This window comes from Rhinoraja longicauda, chromosome 31, assembly GCF_053455715.1.
Source record: "Rhinoraja longicauda isolate Sanriku21f chromosome 31, sRhiLon1.1, whole genome shotgun sequence".
Taxonomy (NCBI): domain Eukaryota; kingdom Metazoa; phylum Chordata; class Chondrichthyes; order Rajiformes; family Arhynchobatidae; genus Rhinoraja; species Rhinoraja longicauda.
In genome coordinates this window covers 7,639,297-7,660,475 of record NC_135983.1, presented here as the reverse complement: position 1 = coordinate 7,660,475, position 21,179 = coordinate 7,639,297, and the positions used below count along the sequence as shown (strand labels likewise).

Here is a 21,179-nt window from a genome sequence, read left to right as displayed (position 1 = left end):
GGCAGCATCTCAGGAGAGAAGGAATGGGTGACGTTTCGGGTCGAGAGCCTTCTTTTTAGAGGGTATTAGCTATATGTCGAGATTGAAAAAATTGGATTGGTTTCTCTGGAGTGTCGGAGGCTGAGGGAAGACCTGATAGAAGTATATAAAATGATGAGAGACATGGATAGGATAGATAGTCAGAACCTATTTCCCAGAATGGAAATGACAGAGACTAGAGGGTGTTGCTCTAAGGAGATAGGAGCAAGGATATGAGTATAAAGGAAATGTGCAGGTGGTTTACGCAGGGAGTGGTGGGGGGCCTGGAATGTGCTACCAGGGATGATGGTGGTGGCAGGTACAAAAGAGGTGTTTAAGAGGCTTTGAGAAAGGCACATGGATATGCAGGGAGTGGAGGGATATGGATCACACGGAGGCAGAGGAGATTATTTTGGCATTATGATCGGCGCAGACATTGTGGGCCGAAGGGGCTGTCCCCGTGCTGTACGGTTCCATGTTCCTCTACTTTCACTCTGAAAAAGCAGGCGATTTTGTCATCCTGAAAAAACATTTGGAAACACTGTGAGTTATATTTAGTCGATTTGGTGAGTGGTACTGTTTCACTCTCTAAAATAAATGTGCACAATCGCACCAAGCAAGTGATAAAGGAGGTGGTCTGAATGTTGTAAATAGTTCAGCCTCTGCTTGTTCCCGCAGGGGTTGTTTCCAAATGCTTCCCCTCCCTCAGAGTGGAGTAACGTCAACTGAGGCAACCTCTGCCAGCTTTTAAAATGGGCTTGGGAGCAGCAGGGGTCCTGCAGACCACGGCGAGCTGTTTCTAACAGCCTGCTGTTGTGTGCTGGAGCAGGGAGCTGTGTCTGCCGCGCAGTGCTTTGAAACGTGTCTCATTACCATCAGAAAAGCCAAAGAACCTTCTGTCCAGGAGCCAGCGATCGGGCAAAGCGCGCCGGAAAGCCACCACGAGGGGACAAATCGTTTAGATTTCAAAGATGCTCGCTGGAGCTGCCTTCGAACCTGTTGAGCAGGGTAAGAGTTTAACTAATCGTTCTTCGAAAATATTGGCAGCAGCTTTGCACCAATTCCGTCTCCCCGCCCACACCCGCCAGCCCCTCTGGTTAATGCTTCACTGAGAGGAACTATAAATTTCCATTAAAGTAATTGCAGCTATTTTTTGTTAATTTCCTGCTCCCCACTGTGGGTGAAATCCACATCTGACTTGGGGCGGGCACTCGGGGAGTGCTGCGTGCTGAGGCGCTCACGGATTGAAGCAGCCCCTCACCCCATCCTGGGGCCGAGACCGGAGCACATGGAAATGCCCGGACCCCGTCCGAGCGTCATCCTCTCGTACAACCCCGGGACAGTCCGACGGCAACCGTACCGTCTCCTCGCCATCCGCCCTCAGCATCGAGAACGACGAGCCATTTCTGTGAATTTTAAGCGTTTAGTTTTGTTGGATGTGAACGATTTTATACGTGACTTGGGGTTTACTGTTATTTGAAATTCTAATTTATAGACGTAATAAATATGTATGCATTGGCAACTTTATTGCACAGCCATGTTCCTGATTTCCTCATGGCATAGGTTTGCTGGCCGGGCAGTAAAGTTGCTTCAAAGGTACGAGCTGTTACCTGGAGTATCTTTGAGACCAATTAGGTTTTGCGGTTCACTGTGGAACTACAATGTCCAGGAACGACTATAAACGTCCTTCTCACAACCGGCCAAACATCTGCACCTCTTGTATTCAATTATTTCCATATAACTTTTAAACACTTAATTGCAACAGGGGACTCGTGCAACTGCTGAAGAGAAATGTGTGGATTACGTCTTGTTACGTTTGGGATCTGTGCCGCCCTGGTAAGTTTATTTCATGGAAATGTTGAATATTCATGGAGAAGGTGCTTTGGCCCATCGAGCTGATGCTAGCTTTAGGGAAGAGGAATCCATTTGCTCCTGTTCCCCCAAATATTGCTCATGAATCTGCCAGATCCTTTTCCTCCCAGTATTTACGTATCACCAGACACCCAGGTGAGATCCTGACCTTGGGTGCCACCTATGTGCACTTTGCACGTTCGGATGCTGTCTGTATGGACTTTGTACATTCTCCCTATGACAGCATGGGTTTCCTCCCACACTCCCAAGAAGTACAGGTTTGTAGGTTAATTGGCTTAGGTAAAATTGTACATTGTCCCTAGTGTCTCTTAACGATAGCGGAGTCAGGGGGTATGGGGGAGAAGGCAGGAACGGGGTACTGATTGTGAATGATCAGCCATGATCACATTGAATGGCAATGCTGGCTCGAAGGGCCTACCTCTGCACCTATTGGCTATTGTCTATTGTGTAGGATACTGCTCTTGTGCAGGGTGATCGCTGGGCAGCGTGATCTCGGTGGGCTGAAGGGCTTGTTTCCGCGCTGTATTTCTAAAGTCTAAAGCGTAATTGGGTCTGTTTCCAAGAAAATTGGCAATGATCAATAATTTTATGTGGAATATTGTTCTCTAATGTTATTTTATAAAAGGGGTAATATGTGTAATTAGGGGTAATGTGTGTAACATGAAACTGCAGTTCTTTGAAAGATTCAAGTATTGTTTTCTCCTTCCTTTCTACAGGCTTGTAGTTCAGATGGAGCCCATTCACAGGGTAAGAACAAATAGGTGTAGCTTGAACGAGTTGGAGTTTTCTTTCGGTCCAACGTAATAGTGATTGCTAATGATGTAAATACAGAGTTTATGCAGAGTTTAAGCCTCTTAGCTTCTATACGTGTTGTGGGTGCATCTTCTGATAATCATTTGAAAGGAATTAGGCACTTATGGTTTTGGTATTGGCTTATCATGGTCACGGTGTACCAGGATACAGTGGAAAACATTAGATCGCAGAAATGAAGAACGGCAGATGCTGGTTTACAAAAAGAAAGGCACAAAGAGCTGGAATAACTCAGAGGGTCAGGCAGCATCCCTGGAGATGGATTCTCAAAACGGTCCCAACCCAAAACGTCGCCTTCCCATGCTCTCCAGAGACGGGTACATGACCCGCTGATGTACTCCAGCGCTTTGCGACCTTTCCAGGGCCAACCATTGTATTGCGTGCTCTCCATGCAAATCATACCATACACGAGTGCAATAAGACCACACAGGTAGTGGTAAAGAGAAAATAAATAGAGTGCAGAATGTAGTGTTACTGCTACGGAGAAGTGCAGGCATAAAATGTGCAAGGGCCCCAATAAGGTAGATTGGAAGATCAAGATTACATCCTTACCATATGAGAGGTCCGTTCAAGAGCCTGAGAACAGCGGGGAAGAATCTGTTTTTGAATCAGGTGGTGCATGCTTCTTTTGTTGTGAGACGGGAGGGGAGAGAATGACTGGGGTGTGGGTGGTCCTTGATTATGTTGGCTGCTTTCCCGAGGCAATGTGAAATGTGGACAGAGTCGGTGGTGGAGGTGGGGGGGGGGGGGGGGGGGGGGGGAAGAGGAGGGGAGGATTGTGTGATGGAGTGGGGTGCGTTCAAGACTCTCTGCAATAGCTTGCAGTCTTGGGCAGAGCAGTTGCAAAAGCCAGCTGTGATGCATTCCAAAGGAATGCTTTCCACAGTGCATGTGTAGGAGCTGGGGTCGTGCCAGATTTCCCTATTCTTCAGAGAAAGCCGAGGTGTCAGTGCGCTTTTTAAGAAAAGGAAGAGGTGACGTTTCGGGTCGAGACCCTTCTTCAGACAAGCCTGAAACGTCACCCGTTCCTTTTCTCCAGAGACGCTGTCTGACCCGCTGAGTTACTCCAGCTTTTTGTGTCTACCTTCGGTTTAAACCAGCATCTGCAGTTCCTCCCTGCACACGGTGTGCTTTTTAATGTGGGTGAGAATATTTTGATGTCAAATGTAAAGCCACTGAATGAATTTTGGGAAATTATGGTTTTGGACTGGGCTCACGTGTGCAATTGTTGAGAGTGGTGTTCTTGAGAGATTTTTTGTTGATTCAGTTTTGTTCCCAGTCCAAGTCTGTTACATTGTTGGGTGTAACTGCATCTGCACACTTCACTGATGAAGTCATCAGCACACACAGCTAAAGACAAACAATGACAAGAACAGCAGAGGTTGTTGTAGATACACCGAAAATAGGTGCAGGAGTAGGCCATTTGGCCCTTCAAGCCAGCACCGCCATTCAATGTGATCATGGCTGATCACCCACAATCAGTACCCCGTTCCTGCCTTTCCCCCCCTCTTATCCCTTGATTCTGTTAGCCCTAAGAGCTCTATCTAACTCTCTTTTGAATGCATCCAGTGAATTGGCCTCCGCTGCTTTCTGATGTTGGGGGAGTCCAGAACAAGGGGCCACAGTTTAAGAATAAGGGGTAGGCCATTTAGAATGGAGATGAGGAAGAACTTTTTCTGTCAGAGAGTGGTGAAGGTGTGGAATTCTCTGCCTCAGAAGGCAGTGGAGGCCAGTTCGTTGGATGCTTTCAAGAGAGAGCTGGATAGAGCTCTTAAGGATAGCGGAGTGAGGGGGTATGGGGAGAAGGCAGGAACGGGGTACTGATTGAGAGTGATCAGCCATGATCGCATTGAATGGCGGTGCTGGCTCGAAGGGCCGAATGGCCTACTCCTGCACCTATTGTCTATTGTCTATTGAGGCAGTGAATTCCACAAATTCACAACTCTCTGGGTGAGCGTAAATGTAACTGTTAACTGTTAAGAAGATACCGGGTGGGAATTATTTGATTAAAAATATATATAACCTGTTTCCCTGAGCTGCCATTTGCTCTTTATGCCCTTTCAAGATGTTACGTTATATAACTGATCATATTTGTTAATAAAACCCATTCTTCTGATGTGTATTTTGCATATCACTGTTAACTAGGATATTGAAAGGGTGAAACATTCATCATACAAAAAATAACACGCACATCTGTTGAAGGCGGTAAATGTCTGAAGGTTGCTCCACATTTTGCGTTTAGAAACATAGAAACTAGGTACAGGGGTAGGCCATTCGGCCCTTCGAGCCTGTACCGCCATTCAATATGATCATGGCTGATCATCCAACTCAGTATCCCGTACCTGCCTTCTCTCCATACCCCCTGACCCCTTTAGCCACAAGGGCCACATCTAACTCCCTCTTAAATATAGCCAATGAACTGGCCTCAACTACCTTCTGTGGCAGAGAATTCCACAGATTCACCACTCTCTGTGTGAAAAAAAACTTTCTCATCTCGGTCCAAAAAGACTTCCCCCTTATCCTTAAACTGTGACCCCTTGTTCTGGACTTCCCCAACATCGGGAACAATCTTCCTGCATCTAGCCTGTCCAACCCCTTAAGAATTTTGTAAGTTTCTATAAGATCCCCTCTCAATCCTCTAAATTCCAGCGAGTAAAAGCCGAGTCTATCCAGTCTTTCTTCATATGAAAGTCCTGCCATCCCAGGAATCAATCTGGTGAACCTCCTCTGTACTCCCTCTATGGCAAGAATGTCTTTCCTCAGATTAGGAGACCAAAACTGTACGCAATACTCCAGGTGTGGTCTCACCAATGCCCTGTACAACTGCAGCAGAACCTCCCTGCTCCTATACTCTAATCCCCTCGCATTTAAACACTGTGGCGTCTCATCGGGCCTAGGAGCTTCGACAGCAAGATTCATTGAACAGTTGTGAGATTTCGATCGGTGGCAATGCACTGACTGACATGGTCTTGGCAATGCACTGATTGACAATGCACTGACTGACATGGCCTTGGATCGGTGCAGTGCTCCTCATGGATGTCCTACAAGTCCTCTCAGTTCATAGAAATATACACCCCCCCTGATCCATGCTGACCAGAACCCCCCTCTGCCCAAATCCCATTTGCCCGCATTAGGTCATTCTCACTCTACATTTTTTCTCTCCAGGTACCTGTCCACATTTTTGAGCGGAGCACCAAGGCACACTCCTTGTATATGCACATACTTGGCCAACAAACGTATTCATTCACATGCCTTTTAATCATTGGAACTGTATTGGCCTCCTCTGCCAGCTTGTTCTGGATTAACACCTCCTTCAGCGTGAAAAAAAATCACCCCTTAGATCTCCTTCAAATTTACCCCCCTCTCACCTTAAATCTGTGCCCTCCAGATCTCAACACCTCTGCCCTGGGAACAATACTCTGACTATCTTTCTGTCTACGCCTTGCATAGTTTTGTGATACTATACTTCAACATACCGTGAGAATAAGCCCAATCTTTCGTTCCAGGCAACATCCCGACCAATCTCTTCTGCACTCTCCCTAGTGCTACCACATCCATTCAGGGGACTTGCACCCCAAGGTCCCCTCTGTACATCAATGTTTATAAGTTCCTTGCCATTTACTCACTTTGTGGACGAGGGAATGGATGGCTTTGTGGCCATGTTTGCGGATGATACGAAAATAGGTGGGGGGGGGGCAGGTAGTGTGGAGAAAGCAGGGACTCTGCAGAAGGACTTGCACAGGTTGGGAGAGTGGGCAGAGAAGTGGCAGATGGAATATAGTGCAGCAAAGTGTGGAGTGGGGGAGGGGAGGGGGGGGAGAGGGGAGGGGGGGGAGGGGAGGGGGGAGAGGGGTGGGGGAGGGGGGAGGAGAGGGTGCTGCACCAATACAGGAGAGGTTTGGGCCCAACTTGGTCTAGTTTTATATAAAGTCCTAAATTGCTTTGGTTTATCTCTGAGCAATCTTCTCTCCTGATGGATTTGATTGTTATTGTCTGTATTTGCTTGATAAAACAAAATGATAAATCAATGGGAATTATAGATTCACAAATGTAGATACATTTTAAAACGTGATACAATCGTACAGATGTGAGTATTTAATTCTCTAGATAAGAATTAAAAAAATTAAAGTGCCAAAATATTTACTGTTTGTTGTAAAATATTGTCAGTTACAAGAGCTTTGCAGGCAACAAGGACAATAAAATCTCCCATTGTGCAAAATAGTGCAGATGCTGAAAATGTGAAACAAAAACCGAAACAGTCTGAGATACTTGGCAGCCTGGCAGTGTCTGTAAGGAGATAGTGTTAAAAGTTTCAGTTTAATGACCTTTCACCAGACTGAAATTATTATAGATCAAATTTCTAATGTACTTATAATTAGTGTTGAGTAAAAATATTGCAAGATGTTTTTCAGTGATTGGACATATCATTTTATTTTTTCGATTCTGATCAGAAATTGACTGAAGGTATTTATTCACAAAATGCAGGAGTAACTCAGCAGGTCAGGAAGCATCTCAGGAGAGAAGGAATGGGTGACGTTTTGGGTCGAGACCCTTCTTCAGACTGATCTCTGAGTTACTCCAGCATTTTGTGAATAAATACCTTCGATTTGTACCAGCATCTGCAGTTATTTTCTTACAGAAATTGACTGAAAATCTCCATATGTTAGTACCCAAACGTTTACGTTCACCAAGAACTCCACAGATTCAGACTATCCTTGAATGGGAAGGATAGGGCGGCACAGTGTTGCAGTCTCACAGTGCCAGTGCTCCGGCTTTGATTCTGACCCCCACAGATGGGTGGTGTCTGTGTGGAGTTTGCATGTTCTCCCTGTGACAACGTGGTTGCTCCCATTTCTTCCCACATCCCAAAGGACGTGCGGGCTTATAGATTTTTATAGTAAATTGCCCCTCGTGTGTCGGGAGTAGATGAGAGAGTGGAATAATATAGAACTAGTGTGATGGTCAGTGTGGACAAAGGCATGTTGCATCTTTCGATCAATCAATCAATGTGTATGCTTTGCAGAGGGTGCAGAAGAGGTTTACCAAAATGTTGCCTGGATGAGCGGATATTAGTTCTATGGAGAGGTTGGATGTACTCAGATTATATTCTTTGGAAAGTCAGAGGCCGTGGGAGGACCTGATAAAGGTTTATACAATTACTAGACCAAGTGGACCCGTTGGGCCTAAAGCTCTCCTGCATTGGTGCAGCACCCTCTCCACCCCCCCCCCTCCCCTCTCTCCCCCTCCCCCCTCCCTCCATCCCCCCTCCCTCCCTCCTCCCCCTCCCTGCCCCCTCCTCCTCTCCTCCCCCCTCCCCTTCCCCATCCCTCCACACCCCCCTCCCCCTCCCCCTCCCCCTCCCACCCACTCCATCCCCCTCAACCCCCCTTATCCTCCCCACCTCCCTCCCTCCCCCCCTTCCCTCCACCCCCCTCCCACCCTCCCTCCCTAGGAGATAGATTTAAACTTTAAAATATGAATAACTTTAAAAATATAACACCGATTTCAATGAAACTTCTTCCATTAGCACCAAAGGGACGACGGTGAGTAAGGTGGGCCTAAAATCATCGCGGTATCGTGTACCGTTTTGGTTGTAGTTCAGGGACAAACAAACAAACAAGAGTTTTAATATATAGATGAGAGGTACTAATAGAATAGACAGCCAAATCCTTTTTTTCCCTGGGTGAAAATGTCAGGTCTAAAGGGAATAGGTTTAAAGTGAGAGGAACTCACTGTTATGTTCTACAAAAAGAGAGAGGCCTTGCTTTTGCAAACCCCACAAAAGTTGGTCATGTACAGTATTCTTGGTGATATAACTCTAAACCAGGTAGGAAGACAAGTGCAATGTAAATATTTAAAGATTTTATTCATCAAGAGGAGGAGGAGGATTACAATTGTAAAGAAGCGTGTGGCAACTGTACTTTGGTGTGCTCATTCATTTTGTTTCAAAGAGTTCCTGTTGGTCCTCATGAAATAAGAGGAAAACAGGGCTCCCTGTGCAAATGATACGTGAAAGCCAATTAAAATCAAACAGTGATGAGCAACTGGCAACGCTAGAGTTTGGCTGCTAACTATATTTGCTTTCCATTTTCACAGCTTATAGTCATTCATTGGACTTTCATTCATCATACTACACTTATGAATATATAACAACACCCCTGAAGTGGCAGCACGCATACAAATATTGTGAGCTTCGCTTTGGCAGCCTGCCTGTCGCCAGTGACGTGGAAGAAAAGAGTGTTCTGTTGGACCTGTTAGCTTTGCAAGGTGTTGATCAGCAAATATGGATGAATGGAGAACCGAATGAGGCAAAGAGAAGGGATGAAACCCTGGAGGAAAGCAGTAAGTGGAAGAAATTTTTGTCATCTTTGTGAATATTAGTTCGAATAACTAGATATTGCTTACTGGTTATCTCTTGTGGGTACTGTTCATATTACTCCAGAAGAATATAAGTTTTTGGCACATGTATTGAAACGGGCAAAGTGAAAGGGCAACACCGTAGAGTTGCTGCCTTACAGCGCCAGAGGGTGGTGCTAGTGTAAGGGGTGATCGCTGGCTGGCACAGCCTTGGTAGGCCGAAGGGCCTGTTTCCGTGCCTTATCTCTAAACTAAACTAAACCTAAAAATTAACTTACAAACCTGTACGCCTTTGAAGTGTGGGAGGACACTGGAGCACCTGGGGAAAATACATGTGGCCACAAGGGAGAACGTACAAACTCCGCACAGACAGCACACGTGGTCAGGACCGGGCGCTGTGAGGCAGCATTCTACTGCTGCGCCAAGGTGCTGCCCAATTCAATAATTTACCCAATTCAAACATTTCAATAATTGAAATCCAGAAACAAGGTTTGCAAACAATCATTCTCGGCAAAAGTTGTTTTAACATCAAACTTGTGAACATTCTACAATGATAGCTCTACATTTCTAAGGTATTTATATCACAAAATGCTGGAGTAACCCAGCAGGTCAGGCAGCATCTCAGGAGAGATGGAATGGGTGAGGTTTCGGGTCGAGAAGAAGGGTCTCGACCCGAAACGCCACCCATTCCTTCTCTCCTGAGATGTTGCCTGACCTGCTGAGTTACTCCAGCATTTTGTGAAATAAATACCTTCGATTTGTACCAGCATCTGCAGTTATTTTCTTACACTATCTCTTGCTCTACATTTCTAAGTCTTATAAGTTCTGCTATTGAGTGTGTAACGGAATTTGTTTGAACTTTCACCTCAGGGCATCTGGCAGTGTTGAAGTTCCCAAATAAAACGGATACCAAGAATGCCAAGGTTCTCAGCGTGCTGCCTCCAATGTCGGCTGTTACAGTCTGCGCGCGTCTACAGTGGGATAACCAGACCGACGCCATTGCCACGGTATTCTCCTACGCTGTTCCGATGTTCACGAACGAGTTTCAGCTGCGCTGCCGCATCAACAACACTGGATTCATCCAGCTGGCCCTGATAGTACACGGCCACCACACGGCTTACCGGACGGCGCTGAAGAGCGACGGGCAGTGGCACCACATTTGCGTCACGTGGCGGGAAGAGAAGGGGGCTTGGTCTTTCTACGCTGACGGCCAGGCGGTGAGTTCAGGGGAGGGCTGCCACAGCTCTCGGCTTCTTGCTGGAAATGGGACCTTCATTATCGGTCAAGATCAAGACGCCTTGGGAGGGGCGTTCAAACAAAACGAGGCTTTTAGTGGCAACATCACAGACCTGAACATCTGGTCACAGGCTCTGGATGGCAGTCAGATCGCGGCCGTCAGCGGCTGTTCCCTCCCTCCTCAGCAACATCTCACCTACCAGTGGAACGTGGCCAGCTTGGAACTTGAATCCACAGTGGAAGTTGGAGAGGTTCATGTGAAATGTTCAGGTAAGCGAGCAGTTAGATGATACAAAACTCGACTTGTGAAAAAGTTCCACTGCAGTAAATACTGTGCAGGACGCCATTGCTCTTCCTTCAGTGGGAGTACAAGTTTGTTGCACATGGAACAGTACAGCACAGGAACAGGCCCTTCAGCCCATTATGTCCGTGCCCAACATGACGATTATTTGAACTAACCCCTTCTGCTTGTGCATGCTCCATATCCCCCTTGGAACATTTTTGCCATGTTAAAAATACTTAGAGTCATGCAGTATGGAAACAGGCCCTTCAGCCCAACTCGTCCATGCCGACCAAGATACCCCATTAAACTACTCCCAATAGAGTGGGTTTGGCCCACATCCCTCTAAACCTGGGTTCGACACACAATGCTGGGGTAACTCAGCGGGACAGGCAGCATCACTGGATTGAAGGAATGGGTGACGTTTCGGGTTGAGACCATCTACCTATCCACAAATGGATATCCCTCTAAATCTTTACGACTTCATAATTGTAAACTATTGTAAAATGTTGGACAGGATAACACATCGTTATGTGGATTTTGCCAAATCTACACAAGATCTATAAGAAAATAACTGCAGATGCTGGTACAAATCGAAGGTATTTATTCACAAAATGCTGGAGTAACTCAGCAGGTCAGGCAGCATCTCGGGAGAGAAGGAATGGGTGACATTTCGGGTCGAGACCCTTCTTCAGACAAGATCCTGTGGCCAGCCTGATTCTTGAACAGTTAAAGGTTGTCCAAGAGATCACAGAGATGAGGAGCAGAGATGCAGTGGAGAAACAAGAGTTGAGAACAAGTTTTGAAGTTGATAGATTACCGAACATGGAGCCAGTGTACACCAGGGAGTGGAGGGATGATGGGTGAATGGGATGGTGCAAATTAGCAAACGGACAGCAAACGTTGGCCCACAATGTCCATGCCGAACATGATACCAAGTAAAACTATCTCCTCTGCCTGCACTTGATCCACATCCTTCCTTTCCCTCCATATCCACGTGCCGAGCTCAAAGCCTCTTAAACGCCACTATCATATCTGCCTCCACCATCACTCCCAGCAGCATGTTCCAGGCACCCACCATCCTCTGCCCCTCCCACCTTGAAACTTAAACCTTCAGTCTTTAACATTTCCACCTTGGGGAAAAAACGTTCCGACTGTCTACCGTGTCTGCGCCTCACATCATTTTAATGTACTTCCCAGGTCTCCCCTCAGCCTCTGATGCTGCAGAGAAAACGATCCAAATTCATCCAACCTCTCCTTATAGCGAATACCCTCTAATCCAGGCAGCAATCTGGTAAACCTCCCCCACACCCTCTCCAAAGCCTCCACATCCTGCCTGTAATGGTGCAATGACATTGTATTCATCTTAGAAGACAGCAAAATAAAGATGGGTATTTATTTTACCCATCATAACCAAAGTAAGAATTTGAAATATCACAACAAAAGCCGTAAAAATTTTAAAATATTAAAAAAATCATTGTGGTAATGACCGTAGAAATTAAAGCTATTTAAAAAAGACTGGATTTTGAAATGGCTGTGGAAATTAAAGCTATTTTAAAACCATTGAATTTTCAAATAATGATCCAGGGGATCAAGACCATATATGCAGGATAAGTTTTTAGTGGCAGAGAGATTGTTCACAGTAAAGATGGCTTAGTAGGCCATATAAAAACTTAAGTTACATTTCATGTAAGAAGCCGAGACAATTTCAGATCTTTTTTACACACTGTAACTTCTCATTAACTCACTAGTTTTGTTGGAAGAGTTGTATTGCAGAGGACCCCGGCGAGCAGGAAGTTGGCGCCTGCAGTTACTGCCTGTGTCTGCTCTTGAGGTCGCTATCAAGTTTCCCCCATTACAACAATGAGCAGTGACTGCCCCAGGGTTCCACTAATCACAACTCCAGACCCTTGCACTGGGATACAAAAGGGGTCGCACTTACATTGGGGCACGTTAACGACTGGCTCCAAGAGGCTTATTCAAGACTGAACTGCATGAATTTTCCAATCATGTCACAGCAGGTGATGGTTAAGGAATTAGAGCCTGAGTTTCAGGACCTTTGAGTCACAGACGTGGCAGCACAGAATTTAATTGGATAAATCTGGAGTTAAACTTAGTTGTAAGTAACAGTAAGCATGAAAGTACAGCATCTCTGTAAAACTGTATCTGGTTCACTTGTGTCCGATAGAGAAGGACATCTGCCGTCCTTACCCTGTTCAGCCCACATCATCTCCACACCAGATGATCAAGTTGACTCTCAAGTACATCCTCAATTCAAGGGCACTAAATAGGGCTGCATGGTGGCGCAGTGGTAGAGTTGTTATCTTACAGCGCCAGAGACCCGGGATCTTGACTACGGGTGCTGTCTGTACGGATTTGTACGCTCTCCCCATGGGTTTTCCCCAAGTGCTCCGTTTTCCTCCCACATTCCAAAGACGTCCAGGTTTGTAGGTTAATTTGGCTTCGGTAAAAATGGTAAATTGTCCCTAGTGTGCAGGATAGTGCTAGTGTACGGGGTTGATCACTGGTCAGCACGGACTTGGTGCGCTGAAGGGCCTGTTTCCGCGCTGTATATCTAAACTAAACTAAACACCAGCATTGCACTGACCCCCCCCCCCCCCCCACATCGAATAATTGAAACACAAATTGGTATTTGGGCATCTAATCACTAAAGGCACGTTGTGTTGCTTTATCACAGCGGCCAATGTTTCCGCAGCAGAGTGTCGGACGTTTGATGCTGTGTCGAGAGTTGAAAGCCGACTCGACTGTGAGCTTCCCCTCTCATTCATCTGCCAGTTCAACAAAGGTTAGTCGAACGACACGCAGTTAAAGATCTCACAGCTTTTAGGCCCGTACAGAATGTTCTGGAACCATGCATCTCTTTCATTGCAGATACCTATCAGAAGTTGAAGAAGTTTGAGTTGGATCCACGCAGTTCATTCAATACCAAATTGGATGAATTTTCCAAAAATATCACTGTAAGTTCTTTTTGATATTTATCGTAAGGTTAGTATGATATTGAAAGAGCTTTTCTGATCGCTAAGTTACAAATCAGGACAACTTCTATTCAAAGTATAACAATTGCACCATGCTTCTGAAAGTTAAGTGATTATGAAATATAAATAAATTGAACTTTTTATATTGTTGTTTATTATGGGTTTTACAGAGCACCGTGTTCACATATCTGTTGTGCTGCTGCTGGTAAGAATTTCCTTGTTCCGTTTCGGAGCAATAGACAATAGACAATAGACAATAGGTGCAGGAGGAGGCCATTCGGCCCTTCGAGCCAGCACCGCCATTCAATGTGATCATGCCTGATCATTCTCAATCAGTACCCCGTTCCTGCTTTCTCCCCATACCCCCTGACTCCACTATCCTTAAGAGCTCTATCTAGCTCTCTCTTGAATGTATTCAGTAAATTGGCCTCCACTGCCTTCTGAGGCAGAGAATTCCACAGATTCACAACTCTGAGTGAAAAAGTTTTTCCTCATCTCAGTTCTAAATGGCCTACAATAAGATGCTCTTGACACTTGATTCTGTACTTTTGATCCCTTGCATAGAGGAACAAAGTTAACATTTCAAATCTTCAACAAATATGGCCTGAGGTCAACCACCTTAGATGTTTATGATTGGCTTCCCACAGGTGCTGACTAACCTGCTGAGAATCACCAGCATTTTCTGTTTTTATTTCAGATTTCCAACATCTGCAGTGTTTATTCCTACAGTATCGCTTAGAAGTCTCCTCTTAGAAATTTGTCCCTAGAAATGCAATCAATGTATGGAACAAAATGATTTATTTAAGTGTAAAGAAATGCTGCACATTTTACCCTTGTTACTGTTTTTAAGAGCTGTGGAAAGATTGGGACAACACCTTCATACTGAGCAAAAAGAGAAAGTGCGGGAGGGTTAATGAATGAATGAATGAATACGTTTATTGGTCAAGTACGTACACATACAAGGAATATGCCTTGGTGCTCCGCTCGCAAGTAACAACACGAACATACAGTAAACAATTAAGAATAAAGCATAAAACATTAAAACGTAAGAATGCAACATTACAGTTTAAACATGTGAGTGAAATAAACCAGAGCAAAAAGAGACAACAGACTTTTGGTTATTGAGTTGAGCTACTACTGTTTTTATGTCTGGCTGTGGCTGCTTTGACAGTCCGGAGTCGCCTTCCAGTGGGAAGTGCTTCAAAGAGTTTGTGGCCAGGGTGAGAGGGGTCAGAGATGATCTTGCCCGCTCGCTTCCTGGCCCTTGCAGTGTACAGTTTGTGCATCGAACTGTACATTAAGCAGCATCGGGAGAGGCAATGGACATATGACATTTTGGGTTGGAACCCTTCTTCAGACTGATGGAGTGGGGGTGGGTGTGAGGAAGCTGGAAAAGAGCGGTTGGGGCAGGATGAAGCCTGGCAAGTGATAGGTGGATACAGGCGGAGGGGGGGTGTTGATTTGCAGATGGGTGAAGATAGTGACAAAGACTACAGGTGAAAAGGTAATAAAAGGGTGTCAGATAAGTAAACTACACCAAACTAGAGGAGAGGAGAAGTGAAATGTAAAGTCAGAGGGCTGGATGTAGGTGGAAGGGGTGGGCGGGATGGGAAGAGTGGGTAATAATGGAAGATAGTGGGCTCAGGGATGGGAAATGAGTGTTGGAAGGAGGGGAATGGATCAGGGTGACAAAATGGCGGCATAGGCAAGTGCTGAGGAAAGACACGGGGCTGTGGTGGCGAGTCTGGGTCGGAACTGGTCAAACGGTTCTTACCCGGTATCATGAGCAGTGAAAGATCGTACACACCCTCCACACGAGCAACTCTTTCACCTGTGCTCAAGCTGTGGGCACAGATGGCACTGCCAGCATCCGTCCACCATTCACAAACCAAGCAGGCACTTGAGGGCCACCACACTGCACACTGCACGGCACGGTAGCGCAGCGGTAGAGTTGCTGCTTTACAGCGAATGCAGCGCCGGAGACTCAGGTTCGATCCTGACTACGGGTGCTGCACTGTAAGGAGTTTGTACGTTCTCCCCGTGACCTGCGTGGGTTTTCTCCGAGATCTTCGGTTTCCTCCCACACTCCAAAGACGTACAGGTATGTAGGTTAATTGGCTGGGTAAATGTAAAAATTGTCCCTAGTGGGTGTAGGATAGTGTTAATGTGCGGGGATCGCTGGGCGGCACGGACTTGGAGGGCCGAAAAGGCCTGTTTCCGGCTGTATATATGTGATATGATATGATACTGATGGACCTGCACTCGCTTACGGGTCGTGAGTAAAGCGTCATAAATTCTGAAGAAGGGTCCCAACCCAAAACGTCATCCGTGGGTCCATTCCCTTCACAGATGCTGCCCGACCCGCTGAGTTCCTCCAGCACTTTGTGTTTTGGTCATCAATTAAAGCTGAACAGAGTCCAGGTCTCGATGAAAGGTGGTGGACAGTATTGTTCATTCCGCTTCCGTCTGTTCCCAGGAAACTCTGCCTCCACTATTGTCTGTTTTTGTTTCGTACTTGCGGCACCTGCAGTATTTTTTGCTTTGAGAACATAGAACAGTACAGCACAGGAACGGGCCCTTCCGCCACTATGTTTGTACCGACTGTGATTCCAAGTTAAACTGGTCTCATTTACCTGCACATGATCCATATCCTTCTATTCCCTGCACTTTCATGTGCCTATCCTTGTACTCGCTGGAATTTAGAAGATTGAGGGGGGATCTTATAGAAACTTACAAAGTTCTTAAGGGGTTGGACAGGCTAGATGGAGGAAGATTGTTCCCGATGTTGGGGAAGTCCAGAACAAGGGGTCACAGTTTAAGGATAAGGGAGAAGTCTTTTCGGACCGAGATGAGAACGTTTTTTTTCACACAGAGAGTGGTGAATCTGTGGAATTCTCTGCCACAGAGGGTAGTTGAGGCCAGTTCATTGGCTATATTTAAGAGGGAGTTAGATGTGGCCCTTGTGGCTAAAGGGATCAGGGGGTATGGAGAGAAGGCTGAGGATACTGAGTTGGATGATCAGCCATGATCATATTGAATGGCGGTGCAGGCTCGAAGGGCCGAATGGCCTACTCCTGCACCTATTTTCTATGTTTCTAAAAGCCTTCCACTGTTGCATCTGTCTCCACCACCACCCCTGGCAATGTGTTCCAGGCCCCCACTACTCTCTGTGTAAAAAACTTGTCCTGCACATCTCCATTACGCTTTCCCCCTCTCACCTTGTGGCTATGCCCACTAGTGTTGGGCAATTGCACCTTGGGAAAAAAGTTCTGACGGTCTATGCCTCATAATTTTATATACCTCTATCAAGTCTCCCCTGAACCTCTGACATTCCAGACAAAACAATCCAAGTCTATCCAACATATATACCATCCATTACCCTACCTTCACCAATCTCCTTTGTTGTCTCCTCAAAAACCTCAATCAAGTTAGTAAGACTTTTCAGTCACAAGTGGGCCAAATTGGGTAAGGGTGACCTTGGTGTCTAACTGCATCTGAGGTTAGTCACCTAGGATGGCAGATTCCCTTCATTGAAGTACATTTGCGAACAATCCGATGATTTCATGGTCACTGTTACCGAAACTTGCTTTTGTTTCACATTTAAAATCTATATTCCCTAAATTCAACCTTAAATTTGAGCTCATGTGGATCAGTGATGTGGAGCTCTGGCGGTGCAGTTAACTCCAACATGATTCACATTTAGACATAGAATCCTAGACCTGCACAGCAGGGAAGCAGGCCCTTCAGCCCATCTTGGCCATGCTAACCAAGTTGACATACTATAATAGTCCCATTGGCTACAATTGGCTCGTTGCCCTCTAAACCTTTCCTATCTGTGTATGTGTCCAAATGTCTTTTAAATCATGCAAAGTCTCAGACCAACCCACAGTGTTTTGCAAGCAGCAACCTTTCTTTGAGGTTGTTTAGCGGTGCTGGAGACACAGAGGTATTTATGCACAGCACACAATCAGCGGTGAGATGAAGAGCAGATCATTGATCATCCGTGTGTTGTTGATTGAGGGATAAATCTTGGGCAGGACACGAGGGATAGAGTATGAGCTTATGTCATTTGATATTCGAAGCAGTGATGAGATGGACACGCTAACAGGAGGCACAATGAACACAATCTCTCCCTGCACAGGTTACCGATTACATGTTGCTGAGCGGCGTCAAACTTGTGCGCAATGTTTCTGAAGCAGAGGCCGTACTGAAGGCAGTGCAACATGTCCTGAGCGCGGAGAACGCCACTCTGCAAGCAGCTGACCTGCTGGGTGTTATCAGCATGCTACACAATGTCGCAGGCATGGATGTGGATGCAAGTGACCCCACGGAAGGTCTGGAAGACATGAGCCGAAGCTTCATAGATGTAGCTGGCCACATTCTTGATCAGAGCAACACAGAGAGCTGGAGTGAAATCAGTGAGGTAAAACATGACTTTTCTTCATTGCCAGCCATCTGCTCGAGCTAAGGTCTGAGAAAGGATATTTTGAGATTGTGGCGGCTCCCAAGGGTCGGGCCATACCACTACCGACCCCTCGGTACAGGAATGGACCAGTCCAGGGGGGCGGTCCTGTACCGGGTATTTCGGGACATTCGGTTTTATTATTACTCAGTTATCAGACTGGTCAAGTCTGCTGGAATAGCTTTGCGCCCAAAACCTTGTCCTTATATACCTAGTACAGGACCGCCCCCTGGACTGGCCCATTCCCATGCCGAGGGGTTGGTAGTGGTATGGCCCGACCCTTGGGATCCGCCACAAGATAGACTATACCTCCAACAGTGAATGATTTGTCAGATTGATATTTTGTTCAGGAGATTCCATTTATAAAGTTTGAACCTTGACCAGATCTTCGTTGTTCTTTCAGATAGTAGTTGGAAATAACTCTGAAAATACTTATCATTCATATGTATATTTTTATTGATTGAGTGATTGAAAGCTACAGTGCGGAAACTGGCCCTTCGGCCCATTGAGTCCACGCCGACCATCGATCACCCGTTCACACTATTCTGTGCTATCCCGCTTTCTCATCCACTCCCAACACATTGAGGGCAGTTTACAGAGGGCCAATTAACCTACAAACACGCACATATTTGGGCTGTCCACTCAGTTAGACCCAGAACGTGCAAACTCTACACAGACAGTACCCAAAGTCAGAATCGAACCGGGGTCTCTAACACTGTGATGCAGCAGCTCTCCCAGCTGAGCTTTCACAAGTGAGAAACTACATTAAGTATCTCTCTGAGTCATCCTAATATGAAGCCAGATTATGCAAGAATGTATGAAATGGATGCAGGATTCAGCCTCTGAGGCCTGCTCTGTTACTTCATTCCCAGGATGATCCTATACCTCAATCCTACTCTCTCATCTGATCTCCTTTCGTTCAATAGACAATAGACAATGGACAATAGGTGCAGGAGTAGGCCATTCGGCCCTTCGAGCCAGCACCGCCATTCAATGTGATCATGGCTGATCATTCTCAATCAGTGCCCCGTTCCTGCCTTCTCCCCATACCCCCTGACTCCGCTATCCTTAAGAGCTCTATCTAGCTCTCTCTTGAATGCATTCAGAGAATTGGCCTCCACCGCCTTCTGAGGCAGAGAATTCCACAGATTCAAAACTCTCTGACTGAAAAAGTTTTTCCTCATCTCCGTTCTAAATGGCCTACCCCTTATTCTTAAACTGTGGCCTTCAATTTCCTTCACTTCCAGAAATCTCAACCGCAGTCTTGAAAATATCCAGCGACTGAGCATTCAAAGTCCTCTAGAGAAGAGCAATCCAGAAATGTACAGCCCTTTGTATAAAATGACTTGCCCTCATCTCAGTCTCAAATGCTGGATCACTATCCTGAGTCTGTCCCTGAAGTCTAGCCCCTACAGCCTGCGATATACCCTCTCAATATCTACTGTACTCTCGCTCAGAATCTTGTGTGTGTCAGTGAAATCGTCCCTCATCCTACCAACCTCCAAAGATTACATAGAAACATAGAAAATAGGTGCAGGAGTAGGCCATTCGGCCCTTCCAGCCTGCACCGCCATTCAATATGATCATGGCTGATCATCCAGCTCAGTAACCTGTACCTGCCTTCTCTCCATACCCCCTGATCCCTTTAGCCACAAGGGCCACATCTAACTCCCTCTTAAATATATCCAATAAACTGGCCTCAACTACCTTCTGTAGCAGAGAATTCCACAGACTCACCACTCTCTGTGTGAAGAAATGTTTTCTCATCTCGGTCCTATAAGACTTCCCCCTTATCCTTAAGCTGTGACCCCTGGTTCTGGACTCCCCCAACATCGGGAACAATCTTCCCGCATCTAGCCTCTCCAACCCCTTAAGAATTTTATATGTTTCAATAAGATCCCCCCTCAGTCTTCTAAATTCCAGCGAGTATAAGCCTAGTCTATCCAGTCTTTCTTCATATGAAAGTCCTGCCATCCCTGGGATCAATCTGGTGAACCTTCTCTGTACTCCCTCTAAGGCTAGAATGTCTTTCCTCAGATTAGGAGACCAAAACTGTACGCAATACTCCAGGTGCGGTCTCAACTGTACCGTGTACAACTGCAGCAGAACCTCCCTGCTCCTATACTCAAATCCTCTTGCTATGAATGCTAAGAATTGCTATGAATTACGAATCCATTCTACCTATCTGAGCAATGTACATCCAATCTGTCTGCTCACGTTATTCATGGAAGATGGTGGCTATTTACATTATTACCCAGATTCAGTTAACAGATCTGGAGCTCTCAAATTTTATTATTTAAAACCAAATGGTTTACTGGTAAATCTTATAAATCTCACCTATCAATCTGAATTCCGTAGTGAAAGTCAATCACAAATCAAACAACTGAAAAGACAAATGGAGACAAGATCACCTGAACACTAATCCAGAGAATGGATGAATTTTCACCCACAGCACTGTGACTGTGGCAAGGTGATTGGCAAGGGATGTCAAACAGCACGGAAACATGGTCTTTGGCGCAATTCATCCATGCCTGCCAAGATGCCCCATCTAAGCTTGTCACGTTTGCCCCCATTTCATCCAAATCCCCCTAAACCTTCCCTATCCATGTATCTGCCTGAACGTCCTTCAAACATTGTTATTGACCCAGCCTTAACCACATTAAGTTGATTAAGTCTGAGGAAGGGTCTTGACCCGAAACGTCACCCATTCCTTCGCTCCAGAGATGCTGCCTGCCCCGCTGAGTTACTCCAGCTTTTTGTGTCGACCTTCGGTTTACACCAGCGTCTGCAGTTCCTTCCTACACATAGAGTTGATGTTCTGTTGTTTCTTTGGGATGTTCAAGTGACTGACTTTCCCTTATAGTGAGATGTTCATTGATAATTGCACAATATTCAACTCCATTGGTAACTCCATAGCCCACACACCTTTATGCAGCAAGACCCAGGCAATATTCCGGGATGGTCAGACAGGTGGCAAGCTACGTATGTGCCATGTATGTGTACAGGTGATCATTGGTCGGCGCGGCCTCGGTGGGCCAAGGGCCTGTTTCCACACTGTATCTCTAAACTAAACTAAACTGACCTAAACTAAACTAGACTAAACTAAACTAAACTAAAGATAGACGCACCAAGCTGGAGTAACTCGCAG

The 21,179-nt window shown here is 45.9% G+C and overlaps 1 protein-coding gene across 1 annotated transcript in view; it reads left to right on the top strand.

Moving 5' to 3' along the window:
• The first annotated feature begins 790 nt into the window (after window positions 1–790).
• The window catches only part of LOC144608340 (adhesion G protein-coupled receptor D2-like), a 109,162-nt gene continuing 88,773 nt past the window's right edge, over window positions 791–21,179 (top strand). Inside the window, exons 1-8 of the mRNA XM_078426006.1 lie at window positions 791–1,026; window positions 1,784–1,854; window positions 2,607–2,637; window positions 8,797–9,042; window positions 9,928–10,563; window positions 13,272–13,379; window positions 13,466–13,551; window positions 17,711–17,992. Of these exons, the coding sequence (XP_078282132.1) occupies window positions 1,810–1,854; window positions 2,607–2,637; window positions 8,797–9,042; window positions 9,928–10,563; window positions 13,272–13,379; window positions 13,466–13,551; window positions 17,711–17,992 (1,434 nt within the window). The 5' untranslated portion in view covers window positions 791–1,026; window positions 1,784–1,809. The remainder of the gene's footprint in view (window positions 1,027–1,783; window positions 1,855–2,606; window positions 2,638–8,796; window positions 9,043–9,927; window positions 10,564–13,271; window positions 13,380–13,465; window positions 13,552–17,710; window positions 17,993–21,179) is intronic.